Source organism: Helianthus annuus, chromosome 6 (genome assembly GCF_002127325.2).
Source record: "Helianthus annuus cultivar XRQ/B chromosome 6, HanXRQr2.0-SUNRISE, whole genome shotgun sequence".
NCBI lineage: Eukaryota > Viridiplantae > Streptophyta > Magnoliopsida > Asterales > Asteraceae > Helianthus > Helianthus annuus.
In genome coordinates, this window is record NC_035438.2 from 44889511 (window position 1) to 44906177 (window position 16667).

The 16667-nt window shown below is 36.2% G+C and overlaps 1 protein-coding gene across 5 annotated transcripts; it reads left to right on the forward strand.

Moving 5' to 3' along the window:
* The first annotated feature begins 1328 nt into the window (after nucleotides 1–1328).
* On the forward strand, nucleotides 1329–16658 carry LOC110865534 (E3 ubiquitin-protein ligase PRT6). 5 transcript variants are annotated; one of them, XM_035974561.1, is made up of 19 exons: nucleotides 1329–1505; nucleotides 1966–3021; nucleotides 5795–6109; nucleotides 6167–6275; nucleotides 6403–6769; nucleotides 6872–7012; nucleotides 7208–7451; nucleotides 7537–8247; nucleotides 8862–9059; nucleotides 9166–9773; nucleotides 9844–9895; nucleotides 9974–10583; nucleotides 10666–10874; nucleotides 10946–11469; nucleotides 11568–11672; nucleotides 11735–11801; nucleotides 12470–12547; nucleotides 12674–12742; nucleotides 12898–13174. In XM_035974561.1, the coding sequence occupies exons 1-19, from the start codon at nucleotides 1416–1418 to the stop codon at nucleotides 12934–12936; spliced, it is 5592 nt and encodes a 1863-aa protein (XP_035830454.1). In that variant the 5' UTR covers nucleotides 1329–1415; the 3' UTR covers nucleotides 12937–13174. The 5 variants fall into 5 exon arrangements, 3 of the variants coding, with proteins under 3 accessions (XP_035830454.1, XP_021970502.1, XP_035830453.1); XR_002550789.2 differs by adding an exon at nucleotides 16280–16658 and having other exon boundaries at nucleotides 1354–1505; nucleotides 5795–6275; nucleotides 12898–13004; XR_002550788.2 differs by adding an exon at nucleotides 13248–14089 and having other exon boundaries at nucleotides 1354–1505; nucleotides 5795–6275; nucleotides 12898–13004.
* The last annotated feature ends 9 nt before the right edge of the window (nucleotides 16659–16667 follow it).

The following is a 16667-nucleotide window of genomic DNA, read 5'->3' on the forward strand; positions in this document are numbered from 1 at the left end:
CAAGACTCAGAAGTCGTTTCTTCCATCGAATTTCTCCAATTCGAATTTCGGTGACACCATCTTTAATACATATAGATTATATATGAAATTATTCTCTAATCAAGCCCGAACCAGGCTTTGATACCAATTGTTGTAATATCAACACCAAGAACAATCAATTAACACTCAAAATCAACATGTTCTTATTGAACTGACGCTATGTTCCAGAGTTTAATAAACAAAAGAAAAGAAAAGAAAATGAATTAAGGAGAGAAAAGAAAATGAGTAGAGATGAACATTTTAATTACCTACCTTGTTCCCGAGTCGTCAGAAAGAAATCAAAGGAAAAGTAAGGATTTTATTTATTAAATACATTTTCCTTCCAAATCTCTCCAACTTGGAAGGATTAAAAATGAGGGAAAAAGACATAAGTTTTCATTCCATTTCTCTCTATTTTCTTCCTTAAAAAAACTCTGGAACACGACTTTTTTTTTGACATCATTCCAAATCCTTTCTTTTTCTTTGTTAAATGAAACTCGGGAACACAGCGAAGTGATTGTGAACGATTACAAAAGAGAACTAATAAATTACTTAAACAGTTGAAAAAACCCTAAACAATGAACAATTAATCATCTATCTTATACTAATCCAGCCATAACAACATTTACAAACTCAAGTTGCAAAGTTGCAACTTTAGTCCCTGGACTTATTAGAAATAAGCAAGTGTTCCTCTAACTTTGTTTGACTTTAGTTAACTATTACCTTTTGACTTTATTTTCCTATAACTTGATAAGCCTATAATAAAGTAATTGTAAATTTCTAGCTGACTCCATAAAAGATAACGAGCTTGATGGGAAAAGATGAGAGCAGATAATGTAGTTGACGAAAGCGACCCTCTCAGTATATCTAGTCATCATGTCGGCTAGAGCATTGGCAACAAAATGATGTATTTATATCATGGCCTATACCGAATCGAGTGCAAAATGATAGCATTTTCAAGCGGCTCAATTCCAAAGTTGTGATGCGATGGCTTTTTAAGTTATAAACATTAAAACTGGTCTAGACAGATATGTGTTACGGATAACCAACCCAAACCAAACGAGGACCGACGGATCAACCTCTTAACGGTCTAGCTTTCGGTATACATTTATTTGTTTTGAGGTCATCCTTCCTATTCGATCTCAACCTGATCCGGCCCGCCCCTGCTCAACCCGATTCTCAAAGTTTGTTCAACAATCATTTCTACCTAACATGCTAAAGCCTAAAAGGATGAGAACCGGCAGTATTAAAAAGACGAAGGGTGTAAATTGCCAATTTTTGTTTTGAAATTACTGACGGCTACATAATTTAATTGCAGAAAAAAAGGGAATTTCTGCACGCAAGAAGTCGTTTGATCACTTGAAGAGGCCTTACAGTTTGTGAAATCGGCAACTGTTATGTTCAGGATGGAGATTGATTCACCATCATCATCATCATCATCTGAACTTGATGCACCTATTCTTTCACCAAAAGATCGTATACTCAAGGTACTAATTTATATTCCAATCTTTCACCCTTTATTTTTAACGAAATTTGGGCATTGTTTATAGTGACAATCATGGGGTTTTATGATCATTCTATTAGTATGCTGTATGGGTTTAGATTAGTTCAAAATATGTTCAAATATTCAATGCGATTGATTTTCACTATTTTGTTCAGAATTTTAACTGAAAAGAATGAGCTTTAACTAATCCACCCTTTTAACTATAGTTTAACTAAATATTAAAAATAAAAAAAAAAGTGATTGGTTGATTTGAGGTGGACCCCGTCTCACAATTCTCTCACAGGCGTTAAGGGGGTAACGCCTCCCCTCTTGATGGCCCCCTTTCACGCTTGCTTTTTGGTGTTTAACGCCTAAAGTTGATGATGTGGCTTTGGCACCGGTGGGTTTAACGCCCACAACGTGGAGTCTAATGTTAATTATGTTGTCATATTCTTTTGTTTCAGAGGCTAGCTCTAATAGATGTGTCTGAAGAGAGTCTTGAGCATATGCAGCCCGGGATAATCGCATATGTTAAAAGAAACAGTTCCAGATTACAAGAAATTTTTAATGCGATTTTACCATCTGATTATGAGATTCAGACCGCCATTGAAGCAGAGGCAGACCCTGGCATTGAGGATTTACTACATGAAAGCATGGTTTGGTTGCAGTGGTTGATGTTTGATGGTGATCCTGTTGACATGCTACAACGACTGGCGTTGTTGAATGTTGGGCAACGTGGTGTTTGTGGATCCGTGTGGGCCAGTGGTGAGATGGCATACCGTTGTAGAACATGCGAAATTGATCCCACTTGTGCAATTTGCGTCCCGTGTTTTGTAAACGGTGATCATAAAGATCATGATTACTCAGTTATAAAAACAGGCAGTGGATGCTGTGATTGTGGGGACGTGACAGGATGGAAACGTAGCGGATTTTGTTCTAAACATAAAGGAGCAGAACAAATACAACCACTTCAAGAAGATATTGCAAAGACTCTAGGTCCTGTTTTGGATTGTCTTCTTCGTCACTGGAAAAACAGTTTATTATTCATGGATAATGCTTCAGAACCAAAAGCGGTTGCAGATGTGCTGACATCAGCAGTGGTGGGGATGCTTTTGGAATTTTGTAAGTGCAGTGAAAGCTTGCTTGGTTTTGTTTCCGGAAGATTATGCTATGAGGTTGATTTGCTGGACGTTCTCGTAAGGGCAGAGCGGTTTTTGAGCTTGGATGCTGTCTCAAAGCTTCACAAACTACTTTTAAAGTTGCTAAGTGATCCTTTTTTCAAATACGAGTTTGCAAAGGCTTTTATAAAGTATTATCCCACAGTCGTAAATGACGTTTTGCAAGAGAGTACAGATGCTACTTTTCAGAACCTACCACTACTATCAACATTCGGGGTTCAGATTTTCACTGTCCCTACCCTGACTCCACGTCTCGTTAAGGAAATGGATCTTTTAACCATGCTTTTGGAGTGTTTGAGCAAGATATTCAGTTCTTGTTCTGGACAGGATCATCGACTAGAAGTAAAGTCAACCTCTTATTAATATACACTTATTTTTAAGAGTAAACTTCCATTTTGCTCCCTGTGGTTTGGTCACTTTAACGGTTTTGCCCCAAACCTTTCAAAATAGCCATTTTACTCCCTGATCTATGAAGGCCTTCATGATTTTGCTCCCCGCCCCTAAACGTCATCCACTTTAACAGTTAAAGTCTGTCACGTGCAAAACACCTGAGGGGCAATTATGTCTTTTCCCAACCCTCCCTTTACAATTCCAGCTTAAAACCCTAACTGTTAAAATGGATGACGTTTAGGGCGGGGAGCAAAATCATGAAGGCCTTCATAGATCAGGGAGTAAAATGGCTATTTTGAAAGGTTGGGGCAAAACCGTTAAAGTTGTTAGAATTATTATTATTATCATTATTAAACTTAGGTTATGTTATTTAAGTATTCGAACATGTATATATATATATAACGATATGTACTTATTATTAGATCGGTTAAGATAGGGAGATATGCAGATCAAACGATAAGCGGATGATCGATTATATATGACAGTTACCCGCCAAAAGTAACCGCCAAATCTGTATGTTTAAATATGTTTTGCCGGGAACTGTTTTAACTATCAAGACAATTTGTATTCGACAAGTTTGTCCGCTCATTCTCTTTCATTTCTCTCTTCTCTGCAAATTCATTTCTTGTTTGTTTGTTGTTTCATTATTTGCAAGATGTCTGTTTTCCATACAAACACTTCCGCTGCAAATGATATCGGTAATCCGGTTATTCATCATGATGTTCATCCAGTTATTCATCGTGATGTTAATTCGGATTTTCAACATAGTGGTATCAGAGCCACTCATGGAAAACGAACCGAAATTCATGAAACTGCAGACACACTTCCTTGTCAGCATTGTATTGATGAAATCAATGAAAGGAACAAGCGAAACTCTCGGGTTCGACTCTGTTATTATTGTCACACACCAGGCCATCAGATCTACAACTGCATAGAGAAGGATAATGATGAAACATCTCAACTGTTAAAACAGGCTATTAATGTTGGGATCAGACGGAAAGAAGAAGATGTTCACTGCAACGATGAAATGATTGTCTCCGGCACCGACGGCGGACAATGGGCAGGAATTTGGTATGTTAATCCGACATTCAATCATCATTTTTCTGGTAACATAAGTGCTTTCAAAAGGGTGAAACATATGATGGGTGTAGAGACTAGATCGGGTATGAACAATTTCTTGTTTATAAGAGGGGTAGGGTCGGTTGTTTTGAAAACTGGGAACGAAACACTTAATATACAAAGTGTTTACTACTCTCCGGAGATTGATCGAAATGTTTTAAGCCTTGATCAACTTACTTTACAAGGCTTTACGGTCAAAAGGTCCGGAGATAAATGCAAGATATACCCCATGTTTTCAACCCCGGTAATAAACTCGATAAACGATAAAACTGGATTGACAAAGGAGGAAGAATTGGGTGAATATGAGAAACGAAGATTGCAGGAAATGGGATCCGTAGATGAACAGTTCAAAGAAGAATACCTGAATTCTTACTTTGAAACGCTAAACGTTTCGGATGAGAATGAATATGATTGGAATTTGCTGATCTTGAGGGCATTAAAGTTTAACGAATTTGCCGATTGCAAAGCGTTAATAGACATGCTCGATGACAGAGAATATGTCTTCAAGTATCAAGTAGATCTCCAAAAGAAATTCGAGGAAATGATTCGGTGGTTCATGGAAGTATACATGGGGATTACACACAGGCCAATACCTCCTTATTCTCCGAACCGGAAGAAGATTGACTTGTTGAGTCTGTTTATTTTAGTCATAAGAGACGGAGGATATAGAGAAATTACGACTGAAAACACGTGGCCGATCATTGCTAAAGATTTGGGTTTTGATTATAAAGATGGAGATTACATAAGGATTATCTATGCTATGTATCTCGATATATTGGAGTACTATTATAAATTCAAATCTTTACAAGAAAGCGTGCAGACAAAAGAGATGGTAACGGACGAAACAGAAGTTAATGGAGGTCATCACCGGAGAACAAAGAGTGCGGAAGCAGCAGCAGTCCACAGTCATGAAGATGGAACTCAGTATGCATTGTTCACACGAAAGGGAAGCGAAGATGATTGGAACATACACAAGAAAAGGAAGCGTTTCAACTTCGATCACGCGAAGAAAGCTGTGGATGATGCAAACCGCAGTGTTATGCAGAACAATTACAACATAACCAAAGTTTAAGGGGGTTATGTTAGAATTATTATTATTATCATTATTAAACTTAGGTTATGTTATTTAAGTATTCGAACATGTATATATATATATAACGATATGTACTTATTATTAGATCGGTTAAGATAGGGAGATATGCAGATCAAACGATAAGCGGATGATCGATTATATATGACAGTTACCCGCCAAAAGTAACCGCCAAATCTGTATGTTTAAATATGTTTTGCCGGGAACTGTTTTAACTATCAAGACAATTTGTATTCGACAAGTTTGTCCGCTCATTCTCTTTCATTTCTCTCTTCTCTGCAAATTCATTTCTTGTTTGTTTGTTGTTTCATTATTTGCAAGATGTCTGTTTTCCATACAAACACTTCCGCTGCAAATGATATCGGTAATCCGGTTATTCATCATGATGTTCATCCAGTTATTCATCGTGATGTTAATTCGGATTTCCAACAAAAGTGACCAAACCACAGGGAGCAAAACGGAAGTTTACTCTTTTTTTAATTTTCCAGTTTGTGTTTCATCGATGATTTCTTTCAGGTTTCAGAGTGGGAAGATATGTACAAAACAACACAATATGTTGTTAAACATATTGAATATGTCATGAGCCATTCAACTATACCAAAATACATGACATGTGAGAGGCGTGGCATTTCCAGAACGTGGATGAAACTATTAGGTTTTTTGCAGGGAATGAACCCTGAAAAAAGAGAAATACATATTCATGTAGAAGAAGAAAATGAAAATATCGATTTACCTTTTCTTTTAGTCGGTTCCATTGCAAATATTAATGTTTTATTAGTAGCTGGTGCGTTTTCCACCAAAGAGGAATCAGTTTCCACTATAAATGTGAAGGTAGTTAATGAACAGGACTCTTTTTCTAGTCTAACTTCGTTGGATTATGAAATGAAGGCTGTTGAAGGAAATGATGCTCGTGTTTCAGTTTTGACTTCAGTTTCATGGTTAATCTTCGAGTGTTTACGGGCCATTGAATACTGGTTGAAAGCTAACAATACATCAGGTCTTCTGACTCTGAATCTCCTTACTTCAACAAGCAATACTTTTGATAATGCTTCTGTAGTAATTCCTTTAAATTAAAGAGAACATTATTTAAGTTTGTGCTCATCAACGTGACACCATTTCTACAGGTTTTGGAGGTCATGGGGTGGAAGGGGATTATACAAATGAATTAGAGGTTTTAAGTTTGGCAGATTGGCCAGAAATTGAATATGATGTTAGTTCACAAGAGATATCGGTGCATATCCCGTTGCATCGTTTGCTCTCATTGGCTTTACAAAGAGCATTGAAGAGGTGTTATGGTGAATCTGAGTCATCTGCTTATGGTGATTTTTTTGGCCACGTGTTAGGTGGCTGCCACCCGTACGGATTCTCTGCTTTTGTGATGGAACATCCTCTGCGTATTAGGGTTTTCTGTAGTCAAGTTCGTGCGGGGATGTGGCGGAAGAATGGTGATGCAGCACTAGCATCTTACGAGTGGTATCGTTTTGTTAAATGGTAGGAGAAGAGTTTCAGTTAATTATCTGGTGGAATCCTTCTATGGGATTGAGTCTGAGTACCCTTTTTTTTTTTTTTTTTTTTTGTTTTTGCTTAATGCAGGTCAGAGCAGGGTTTGGAACTTGATATATTTCTTCTACAGTGCTGTGCTGCATTAGCTCCAGCAGACTTTTATATTGCTAGAATCGTAGAACGTTTTGGTCTATCAGATTACCTTTCTTTGAATATGGAAAGAGCTAACGAGTACGTATCTTTTCGGAAACTCGTTAATTCTACTTGAGTTTGGATTTATTGTTTGTTGATCATTTTTTTTATCAAACATAATAGAAACAAGAAGATAAAACGTGTGTACCTGATTCTGCCAGCAACCGCAGTAAATATATTACAAAATTTAAAAATATATTACAAAATTTAAGACATATGGAATGATGTTTTCAGGTATGAACCGGCTTTGGTGCAGGAGATGCTAAATCTTATCATACAAATATTGAAAGAAAGACGATTTTGTGGATTGACTACAGCTCAATGTCTGCAGCGTGAGTTAATTTATAAGTTATCATCCGGCAACGCTACTCACAGTGAACTGGCCAATTCCCTTCCTCGTGACCTTTCTAATGTTGACCAACTTCAACAAGTTCTGGATACCGTAGCTGAGTACACGTATCCATCTGGAACCAAACAGGTAAGACTTTATGAAAATAAGCATATTCCTTAGACCAAAATAACTTTATTTATATGCAGGAATTAATATATATTACTTTGTTTAGGGTATGTACCAATTGCGTTTAGAGTACTGGAAAGAACTAGATTTGTACCATCCTCGTTGGAATTTACAAGACTTACAAGCTGCAGAAGAAAGATACTTGCGTTTTTGTAATGCTTCGGCTATGGCAAATCAGCTTCCGAAGTGGTCAAAGATTTATCCTCCTCTTAACGGGTTAGCTAAAGTAGCTACATGTAAAACGGTTCTACAAATCATTCGGGCTGTTCTCTTTTACGCACTTTTTACTGATAAGTTGATGGAATCACGTGCTCCGGACGGTGTTCTTGTAACATCTTTACACTTGCTATCATTAGCATTGGACATTTCTCAAGTGCAGATCCAAGGTGGTGATATGGATAATTCTATTCCTCTTTTAGGCTATGCTGGTGAGGAAATATTTACGGGGTTCAATGATGGACATGATCATCAAAGCTTATTATCACTTCTTGTGTCATTAATGAGAAAAAATCAAAAAGAAAACACGTACGGTTTTGTGGAATCTGGTGGGTTTGACCTCTCTTCTTTGATCAAGGATCTTCTTCAGAAATTTGCTGAGCTGGATTCTGGATGCCTAAAAAAATTGCAAATATTAGCACCTGAGGTTGTTAATCTGCTATCTCATTCCAAGCCTAGTAGCGATACAAGTAATAGCGCTTCCATGTCCGACAGTGATAAACGAAAGGCCAAAGCTCGTGAGAGACAAGCTACAATAATGGTCAGTTTTCATCATTTACATTGGCCTGTAATAATCTCACCTAGACCTTATTGGCCGTTAATAATCCCACCTCAGAATATTCCCCCCACCAGTCCCACCTTTCACCTATTTTTCCTACAATGGTCCCCCGTTAAAAAAACTTAACGGAGTTAAGCTTTTTTCCAAATTACAAACAGATTTTTTAGGGCTTTTGATTAGAACGACGATACGAGTCCATTGATGTAAAACTTGCCTCGAAACGGTGCTCCAAATGATGAAAACGGCGCTTCAATTCGGGTGTTTAAATTTCCAATTAACCCAAATCAAGTCACTTGGAGCACCATTTCGAAGTAAGTTTTACATCAATGGACTCGTATCATCGTTCTGATCAAAAGGCCTAAAAAATCTGTTTGTAATTTGGAAAAAAGCTTAACTCCGTTAAGTTTTTTTAACGGGGGACCATTGTAGGAAAAATAGGTGAAAGGTGGGACTGGTGGGGGGAATATTCTGAGGTGGGATTATTAATGGCCAATAAGGTCTAGGTGGGATTATTACAGGCCAATTCCCCTTTTCTAAATTATTGATTCTCTGAATGGGAACAGCCATTAAGATTATATTAACTATGTTACATGCAGGAAAAAATGAAGGCACAACAGTCAAAATTCATGGAGAACATAAATTCAACTGCAGAGAGTGGCTTAAATGATTCTAGTGATGCTGAAGAAAGAATTTCCGATGTTGCAAACGGTTCAGATGGACATGAGCAAGTAATCTGTTCTCTTTGTCATGATGCCAATTCCAAGTCACCTGTGTCTTTTCTAATTCTTCTCCAGGTTGGTGAACGCTTTTATTCCTTTATTTTTTTTTATTTGCAGTTAGTCATATTAATTGTTGACTTTTCAAACTGACAATATGTTATTGATATATACCTGATAAAAGAAATCCAGTGTTGCGAGTTTACTTGATAAAGGTTTCCCATCATGGGAAAAAGACGTTCAAAGGTCTGGGAAGGAGCAAGCTTTAAATAATGATGATACGTTTAATAATCAATCTTCAAGTAGTGTAGAAACGCTAACGTCATCCCAGTTGATGGATTCGGTTCAGAATGCAATTAATGAATTTGCTTCCACCAGTCTGCCACATGAGGTTAATGCTTTTCCTCGATCATCACATGATAATAGCAGTCAAGCAGCCACGTCTTTGGGTGATCTGTTTGAAGAAAGTATGTATACACATATTCTGAACAATGATTTGATGAAGTCCGAGGATCTGTCAGCTGCTAGTTGTAGTTCAAGTTCATATGGCAGTTCAAATGAATCACTTTTGCTTGGAAAATACGTTGCTTCTTTGTATGATGAAATAGCGAATAATCCGTCACCTTCAGAAACTAGAGGGTCCCATAGTAACACAACACCGAGTTCAGTAACTTTAGGTATGACATATGATGGTTTTGGCCCGTCAGATTGCAATGGAATTTATGTTTCTTCCTGTGGGCATGCTGTGCATCAGGGTTGCCTTGATCGTTATCTACCGTCACTGAAAGAAAGGTAGAATCTTTTAAAATTATTAAAATTATTATTTTAAGATATCATCATTGTATAATATAATTATCTGCAGAGATTCTAGAAGAACTGATCTTGAAGGAGGTCATATTGTGGATCCACGTCAGGTGCGTTTTGTTTAAATCCAATTTTTTTTTTTTTTTTGATGCCAATTATTACTGATAGTATTAATTTTTAATGATCAGGGGGAGTTTTTATGTCCTGCTTGTCGTGGACTTGCAAATTCTATTTTACCTGATTTACCTAGAGAAGAAACAAAGGACATCTGGCAATCAAAAAGTCAAAATCTATTCCCTTCAGATGTTAATAATGTTTCTCTCCTTAGACGACCACTTTCTCTTTTGCAAGCTGCAGCTGATGTTTCTAGAAGAAATGAAATTTTAAGGGCTATTCCAGTGCAACAAAAAAGACAAAAAGACACAAATCTAGAATATATGGTTCCTTTGCTACGTGAATTGTATTTCCCGGGAAATGACAAAGTTTCAGGATCGAGTCGGGTAAGTGACTCGATGATCATGTGGGACACCCTCAAATATTCCCTTGTATCTACAGAAATAGCTGCTAGATCCGAAAAGACTTCTTCAGCTACCATTCTTAGCACTGGTGCCTTGTATGAAGAACTAAGATCTTCGAATGGGTTTATTTTATCATTATTACTGAAAATTGCTCAAAAAAACCGAGTCCAAAGTTCTCTTGATATTCCCTTAAGATTATGGTGTACTCAGCAGTTCGCAAAGTCTATTTGTTGTGTTGACACTCTCAATGAACCACGCAATGACGCCTATAGAGTTGGGGGTATATTCCTAGTGATTATACAAGTCTTAGTGGACTGTTTATGTTTTTATGAAACTAATCGTGTCAAAATTGTTGTATTCAGAATATATGACGAGCACGTTGGGAAGCACTGACATGAGCATACGATTCCCTAATCTTCAAGTTTGGGCGATGGCATCGTATCCTGTACTTGCATCTGATGCGTTTTCAACTTTAATGTGGATCCTTTTTTGTCTTCCGGTCCCGTTTATGTACTCTGAGAAAACATTCTTTCCTCTTGTTCATATATGCTATGTTGTCTCCATAACTCAGGTTGATTTAACAATATAATTTCTTATTTTATATATCTCACGTGTATCTTATAAGATTTCTCTCGCATGCAGGCCGCAATAACATATATCGGAAGAAATGAATCTATACATGATTTCCGTCACCATGATTCTCTTCTCAGTGACATTTTCAAATTCGTGGGTGAACATGGATTCTTAAAACAGTACTTTGTTTGCAACTATATCAACAACTCTTGTGATATCAACGAGTCTATTCGTAGGCTAAGCTTTCCGTTTCTACGAAGGTGTGCCATCCTGTGGAAATTAATGAACTCTTCAACTTCATCACCATTTAGTGGGGTCCTTAGATCATCAAAAACATTTGAAGATAGAATGGATCATGCTTCTGGCACGCTTAACGAAACTATTGAAATCGAGGAGTTGGAGAAGGTGTTTAAGATTCCACCACTGGACAACATAGTTAATGATGAGCTGTCACGATCTTTGGTTAAGAAATGGTTGCAACACATTGCAAAGGATTTTAAAGTTAATAATCCTTCAGGGGTTTTGCACTTAACCCCTGTAGTCCCAGTTAAGTTAATGGTCTTGCCTTATCTCTACCAAGATCTCTTGCAAAGGTTCCTTATAATTTCTACAACGCTCTTTTTTGCTTCCACTATGATTTTGATCTTCATCTAATTCACCGGTGTTTTTTTTAATTATTTTTTTTATTTAGATACATGAAATGGAAGTGTGTTAACTGTGGAGCTGCTCAGGATAAACCTGCATTATGCTTGTTGTGTGGTTTATTGTGCTCACCAAGATGGAAGACGTGCTGCAGGTTCCTTTTTTGATTATTTATATAATATTTAAACTTAATGTGACATGAGTTGTTTGTTTCAGGGATGACACATGCCAAACTCATGCAATGTCTTGTGGTGCTGGTACTGGTGTATTTCTGTTGATTAGGGTAAGAGAAACTGTATATTTGTACATTATTTTGCATGAAATGAAACATTTGCAATTTGAACTGATCATATAAAAGCATAGTTATCAAAGGCGTGAAGCGCACTCAAGGCGCTTAGGGCCTAGGCGATAGGCGCAAAAAAAGCGTGGGCCTGAGAAAAAAAAAGCGCACTTAAATAAAAAAAAATAAAAAAGTTCATTAAAGCAATAAAGTACTCAAAACCTAAACAAAAATGTTCATACTCCATTTAAAAAGTCTCAGATAACAAAATACTCAAAACCAACATGTTAATATTCGAAAACAAATAGTTCATTAAAGTAATAAAAGAGTAAGCAAAAAAATACTGCAGAAAGCCCTATAAATACTGCAGAAAAAGTGGAATTTACGAATTAATACAAACTGAATATTACTAAACGAGATTTTGATCTTTAGTGATATCATTTGTTAGTAAAATCCCTATAAATACTGCAGAAAAAGGGGATATTACGACTTAATAAAGAAAAATATTAAATATCAATAGGATTTAGGCTGCGCTATAATTAGCTAGGAATCAAAGGCGCAATTACTAGGAATCGCCCAGAAAAAACGCCTAGGCGCCAAAAGCGCACGCTTTTGATAACTATGTATAAAAGGTGAATATAAATCATATAGTTGAAACTTTATCTGTGTAGGAAACTAGAATATTACTTCAAAGATCAGCTCATCAAGCATTTTGGCCGTCTCCTTACCTGGATGCGTTTGGTGAAGAGGTAACATAAAGTTCTGCTCTTTATGTTTTTAGAAATTATTTTTGCTTGTTTTATATCATCTCTGCAAATGGACATTGTTTAAACTTTTCTATTAACTATGCATTTATGCCATATCCACTGTTGCAGGACATTGGAATGCGTAGGGGAAAGCCGTTATATTTAAATGAAGAACGCTATGCGGCCTTAAGTCACATGGTATCGCTATCCCACTTATATCGTTAGTGAAACAATTGAATACCAAATAGATTTTGACTTTTTGTGACACCTTAGTGCTTTTTTATTTTTCGATTAATTAGTTATTATTTGATTCTTAATTTTTCTGTCAATGTCATTGATATCGTTCTTGCCAGGTGGCTTCTCATGGTATTGGTCGCAGTTCAAAAGTGTAGCATCAAACATCAACCAATGCTTTCCTAACGCTTTAGATTGGATTCTTTGTAGATGAGTTCTACCTAAGGTTTGTTTCCCACACACTGCTCTTAAATGAAATTTATGATTGTTAGTATTAGATGAGATATGTATTATAAGATAGTAGAGGGCCCTAAATGTAAATTTGAATTCTATATATCCATATTGTAATCATAGTATTCTATATAATTATTATTATTATTATTATTATTATTATTATTATATATATATATATATATATATATATATATATAAAAGAGCAACCCTACAGTAAAGCTAAAACAACTTGCAGGTGACTAACAAACGAATCATATCTTGCCACATGGACTGTCATGGAGTTATCTTTTGTTCTGCATGAGGAAAAAAACCCCCTACATCCTTTTATGAAACGTTTTCCCTAATTTGATTAAGCTGACTTCTAAATCAGCTTAATATCCCGGTTTTCTTCATGGGAATTTGACTAATAGTGTAGCAGAGTTACGGTGACGAGTCGGTGTGCGAAGGCAGAACGACGAGGTGGTGTCCCTAAGCAGTGGCGGAGTGGCGGAGCTAGCCGAAAAGTTCAGGGGTATCCCATTTATTTTTATTAGGGGTATCATTTATATAAAAAGATAAAAAAATTTACACTACGTAGACAGAGTTGAAGGGTATTTTTACACTACGAAGACGGAGTTGAGGGGTAGCCCAGGTTACCCTTCGTTATACATTGCCTCCGCCACTGTCCCTAAGCACGACAACGAGAGACTTGAAGCTGTTGTGGATGGTTTCGTCGGAGAAGGTGAGTTGTGGGGTAAAAAGGAGGTTGCCAAAGTGGTGGTTGTGGATTGCCAGAAAAATGTTTGCCGGAGAGGGTGGACCAAGTGGTGGCCTCGATTTAGTGCCACCGTGTCTCCGCTGTATGCCGCAGGAAAAAGCCACAAGAGCAAGAGCTGCCACCCAATTTCTTAATTATGTGTGTTAGGTGAAAAGGTTAATAATTGATGGTTTTTTTAAATATATTAGGTGGTTGTAGTGGCGGTTTTACGGTGGTGACCGGTGGTGGTGATGTTATGGTGGTGGGTGTAGAGAAAATAGATATTGAAAAGGGTTGCAAGTTTTGAAAGGTGAAAAGAGGGTTCTCAGTTTTCACATATTTTGAAACTTGGGTTCTTTTTTGTCATTTTTAATAAACAAATATTACTCTTCACCAGCCCATCCGTTTTTTACTTAACATAATTTTTCTTTTCAAAATATATCCCTGTTAGAATGACAATTATTGATAATTTAAGAAAAATATATCTTTTTTCTTTCTTTAACATATGTCACTGTATTCGTAAAGGCCAGACGTATGAACTAAAAAAATAACGATTACATCATTTTGTGCAAAGTGATGATTTTTGTGAACAAGCATTTGACAGAAACTATTAAACGTAATAAAATTCATTTACCTTAACAAACATATATTTAAATAATAATTTCTATGTTATATTTCGTTAATTTGAAAGAACTTGAGGAATCGAGTTGGTGCCGTCCAAATAATTTAAGTATCATGGTATTGCTATTGCTTATTTGTTTTTATGGTTTTCGATATAGCAACTTTATTTTTCGGAGTTTTTCATTCGATTGTTATACTGAGTGTCAGCACCGTATCGATACCATAAAGTCACTTAAATCCTTTTAAGTTTTTTTTTTCCATCTATTAGTGAAAGAGTTTCCTCCTTCCCTCAACTTTCAAAAATATATTTCCCCCTGCGCTTTCTAAATTTTTTATATATTCTCTGTTTGATCCTCTTTGACTTTCTAATATGTGTCGGTATAAGTTCGATCGCCATCGTCTATGCTTTACTTCGCGTGAATCACTTGGTGTTATAACTTTGTGTTTTGATTTTACGTTTTTCCTTGGTATTCGTCAAGCCGCTGCAACGCAGCGGAATCAATTCTAGTTCCATATAATAATACAACGATTCTAATCGCCGCTCCACAACAGCTGGCTTTCACAATCTGATCGGAGACCACCTGTTATCGCTTCAGTTTAGCGCACATACGCAATATTCATGTATTAGCTTATCTATCATCTTCAGTTTTCACCTGTCATTTTCCATATTCAGTTTTAGCGCATCTGCCATCAATCTTCACAGTATTAGCGCATCTTCAAGCAGCCACCAACTCTATTCTCATCAAACCCAATAAAACTTTTACCCTACAAAACACACTTCATGTTCGATGGCTTCTACACCTTTCATCAAACCCAATTGCATTTTTCTATATTTTTTTTTTGCATTTTTTTTTGCTTAGGGAAAATGTGTTGTCTAGAATGCTTCTCAATTTTCTCAATTAGCCTACTACTTCTCACATGATCCTTATCTTATATATATATATATATATATATATATATATATATATATATATATATATATATATATATATATATATATATATATATATATATATATATATATATATATATATATATATATATATATATATAGGATGAGGTTCATGAGTGAACATCATCCTTGGTTGTGAACCTTGTGAACAAATCTCAACCATTCGTTTTATTACTTGAGAAAAAGGGCAAGATTGTAATTATACAATTTATTTTTTATTTTAAATTCCTTTCCATAAATCACTGGCAGTTACAATTTCTATTTCTTAGCAGATTTTACGTGATCTCCTTTGATTATATTTAAATTCTATCATATACTAGTCCAATAATTTCGAGATTCAATCCCTGCTAATAGTTTAATTTTTTGTATCAAATCACGACATCGATCATGGAGGATGCTCATAGTAGCAACTTCAACCGACAAGACCCAATACAACAAGATGACTTGAATCCAGTCTTTTACACAACCATAAATCGCCCAGGTTTAGTATTTTGATCTGTTTTGTTCGGGAGTCTACAGAATCGTCCAGGTTTTTTCTGATCAGTTTCAACATGTCAATCGCCCAGTTCTTTGTGATCGGTTTCCGATTCATGGTATTTAATGATTTTCATTTCGTTTTGTTGATTTATGTTTTGATTGTTAACGTGTACTCAGTTTTTATAGAATTCATGAATGAGATATTGGATGACTTGTTTACAGATATATTGGAGTAACTGAATATTTTAGGTTTAGATAACAGTTGCATGTACACATATGTACTGATCATTCCTGTTACCACATATCTTATTGATTTCACTATTTATTATTTTTTGTGTAATACAATAACTGATTTGTTATGTCGGGGTAACTTAAAGCATGTAAACTTTTTGTTCCTAGCTTTTTTTTATGATATACTAATTCGTATAACAAACTTCCTGAAGCTTAATTAATTATACTTGCTTGTTCTATTAATGATCAGAGTTAGCTGCTAGCAACGTATACGAAACACTTAACGGCAGTAGGTATTGGACGCCAGTTGTTCCGCCCGGTTTCAAACCCTTTGTCAATGCGAGATTTAGTTCGATGGAAGCTGCCATTGCAATGTACGAGGAATATGCACAACTAGCAGGTTTTTGTACAGGGTTGGGTACTTCTAAGAAAGAAAAAATTGGCGACAAAAAAAATTAACAAATCTGCGATATGTCTTGTGTTCTAGAGCCAACAAACCTAAAGGCACTGATGGTCAACCATCTGAGGTTGATACTATTTCCCCCAAACGACGCTCAAACATAAAAGTTACAGACTGTAAAGCCTGTGTAAAATTTAAACATCTGAAAGATACAGATGAGGTTGAATTATATGAATGG

Bases quoted from the DNA above. Each gene is read 5' to 3' on its own strand.
- LOC110865534 (XM_022114810.2), top strand. From the start codon at position 1,416: ATGTTCAGGATGGAGATTGATTCACCATCATCATCATCATCATCTGAA. The intron at 7,452-7,536 runs GTAAGACTTTAT...TACTTTGTTTAG, and splicing joins ATCCATCTGGAACCAAACAG to GGTATGTACCAATTGCGTTT. The intron at 11,470-11,567 runs GTTCCTTATAAT...TTTTTTATTTAG, and splicing joins TACCAAGATCTCTTGCAAAG to ATACATGAAATGGAAGTGTG.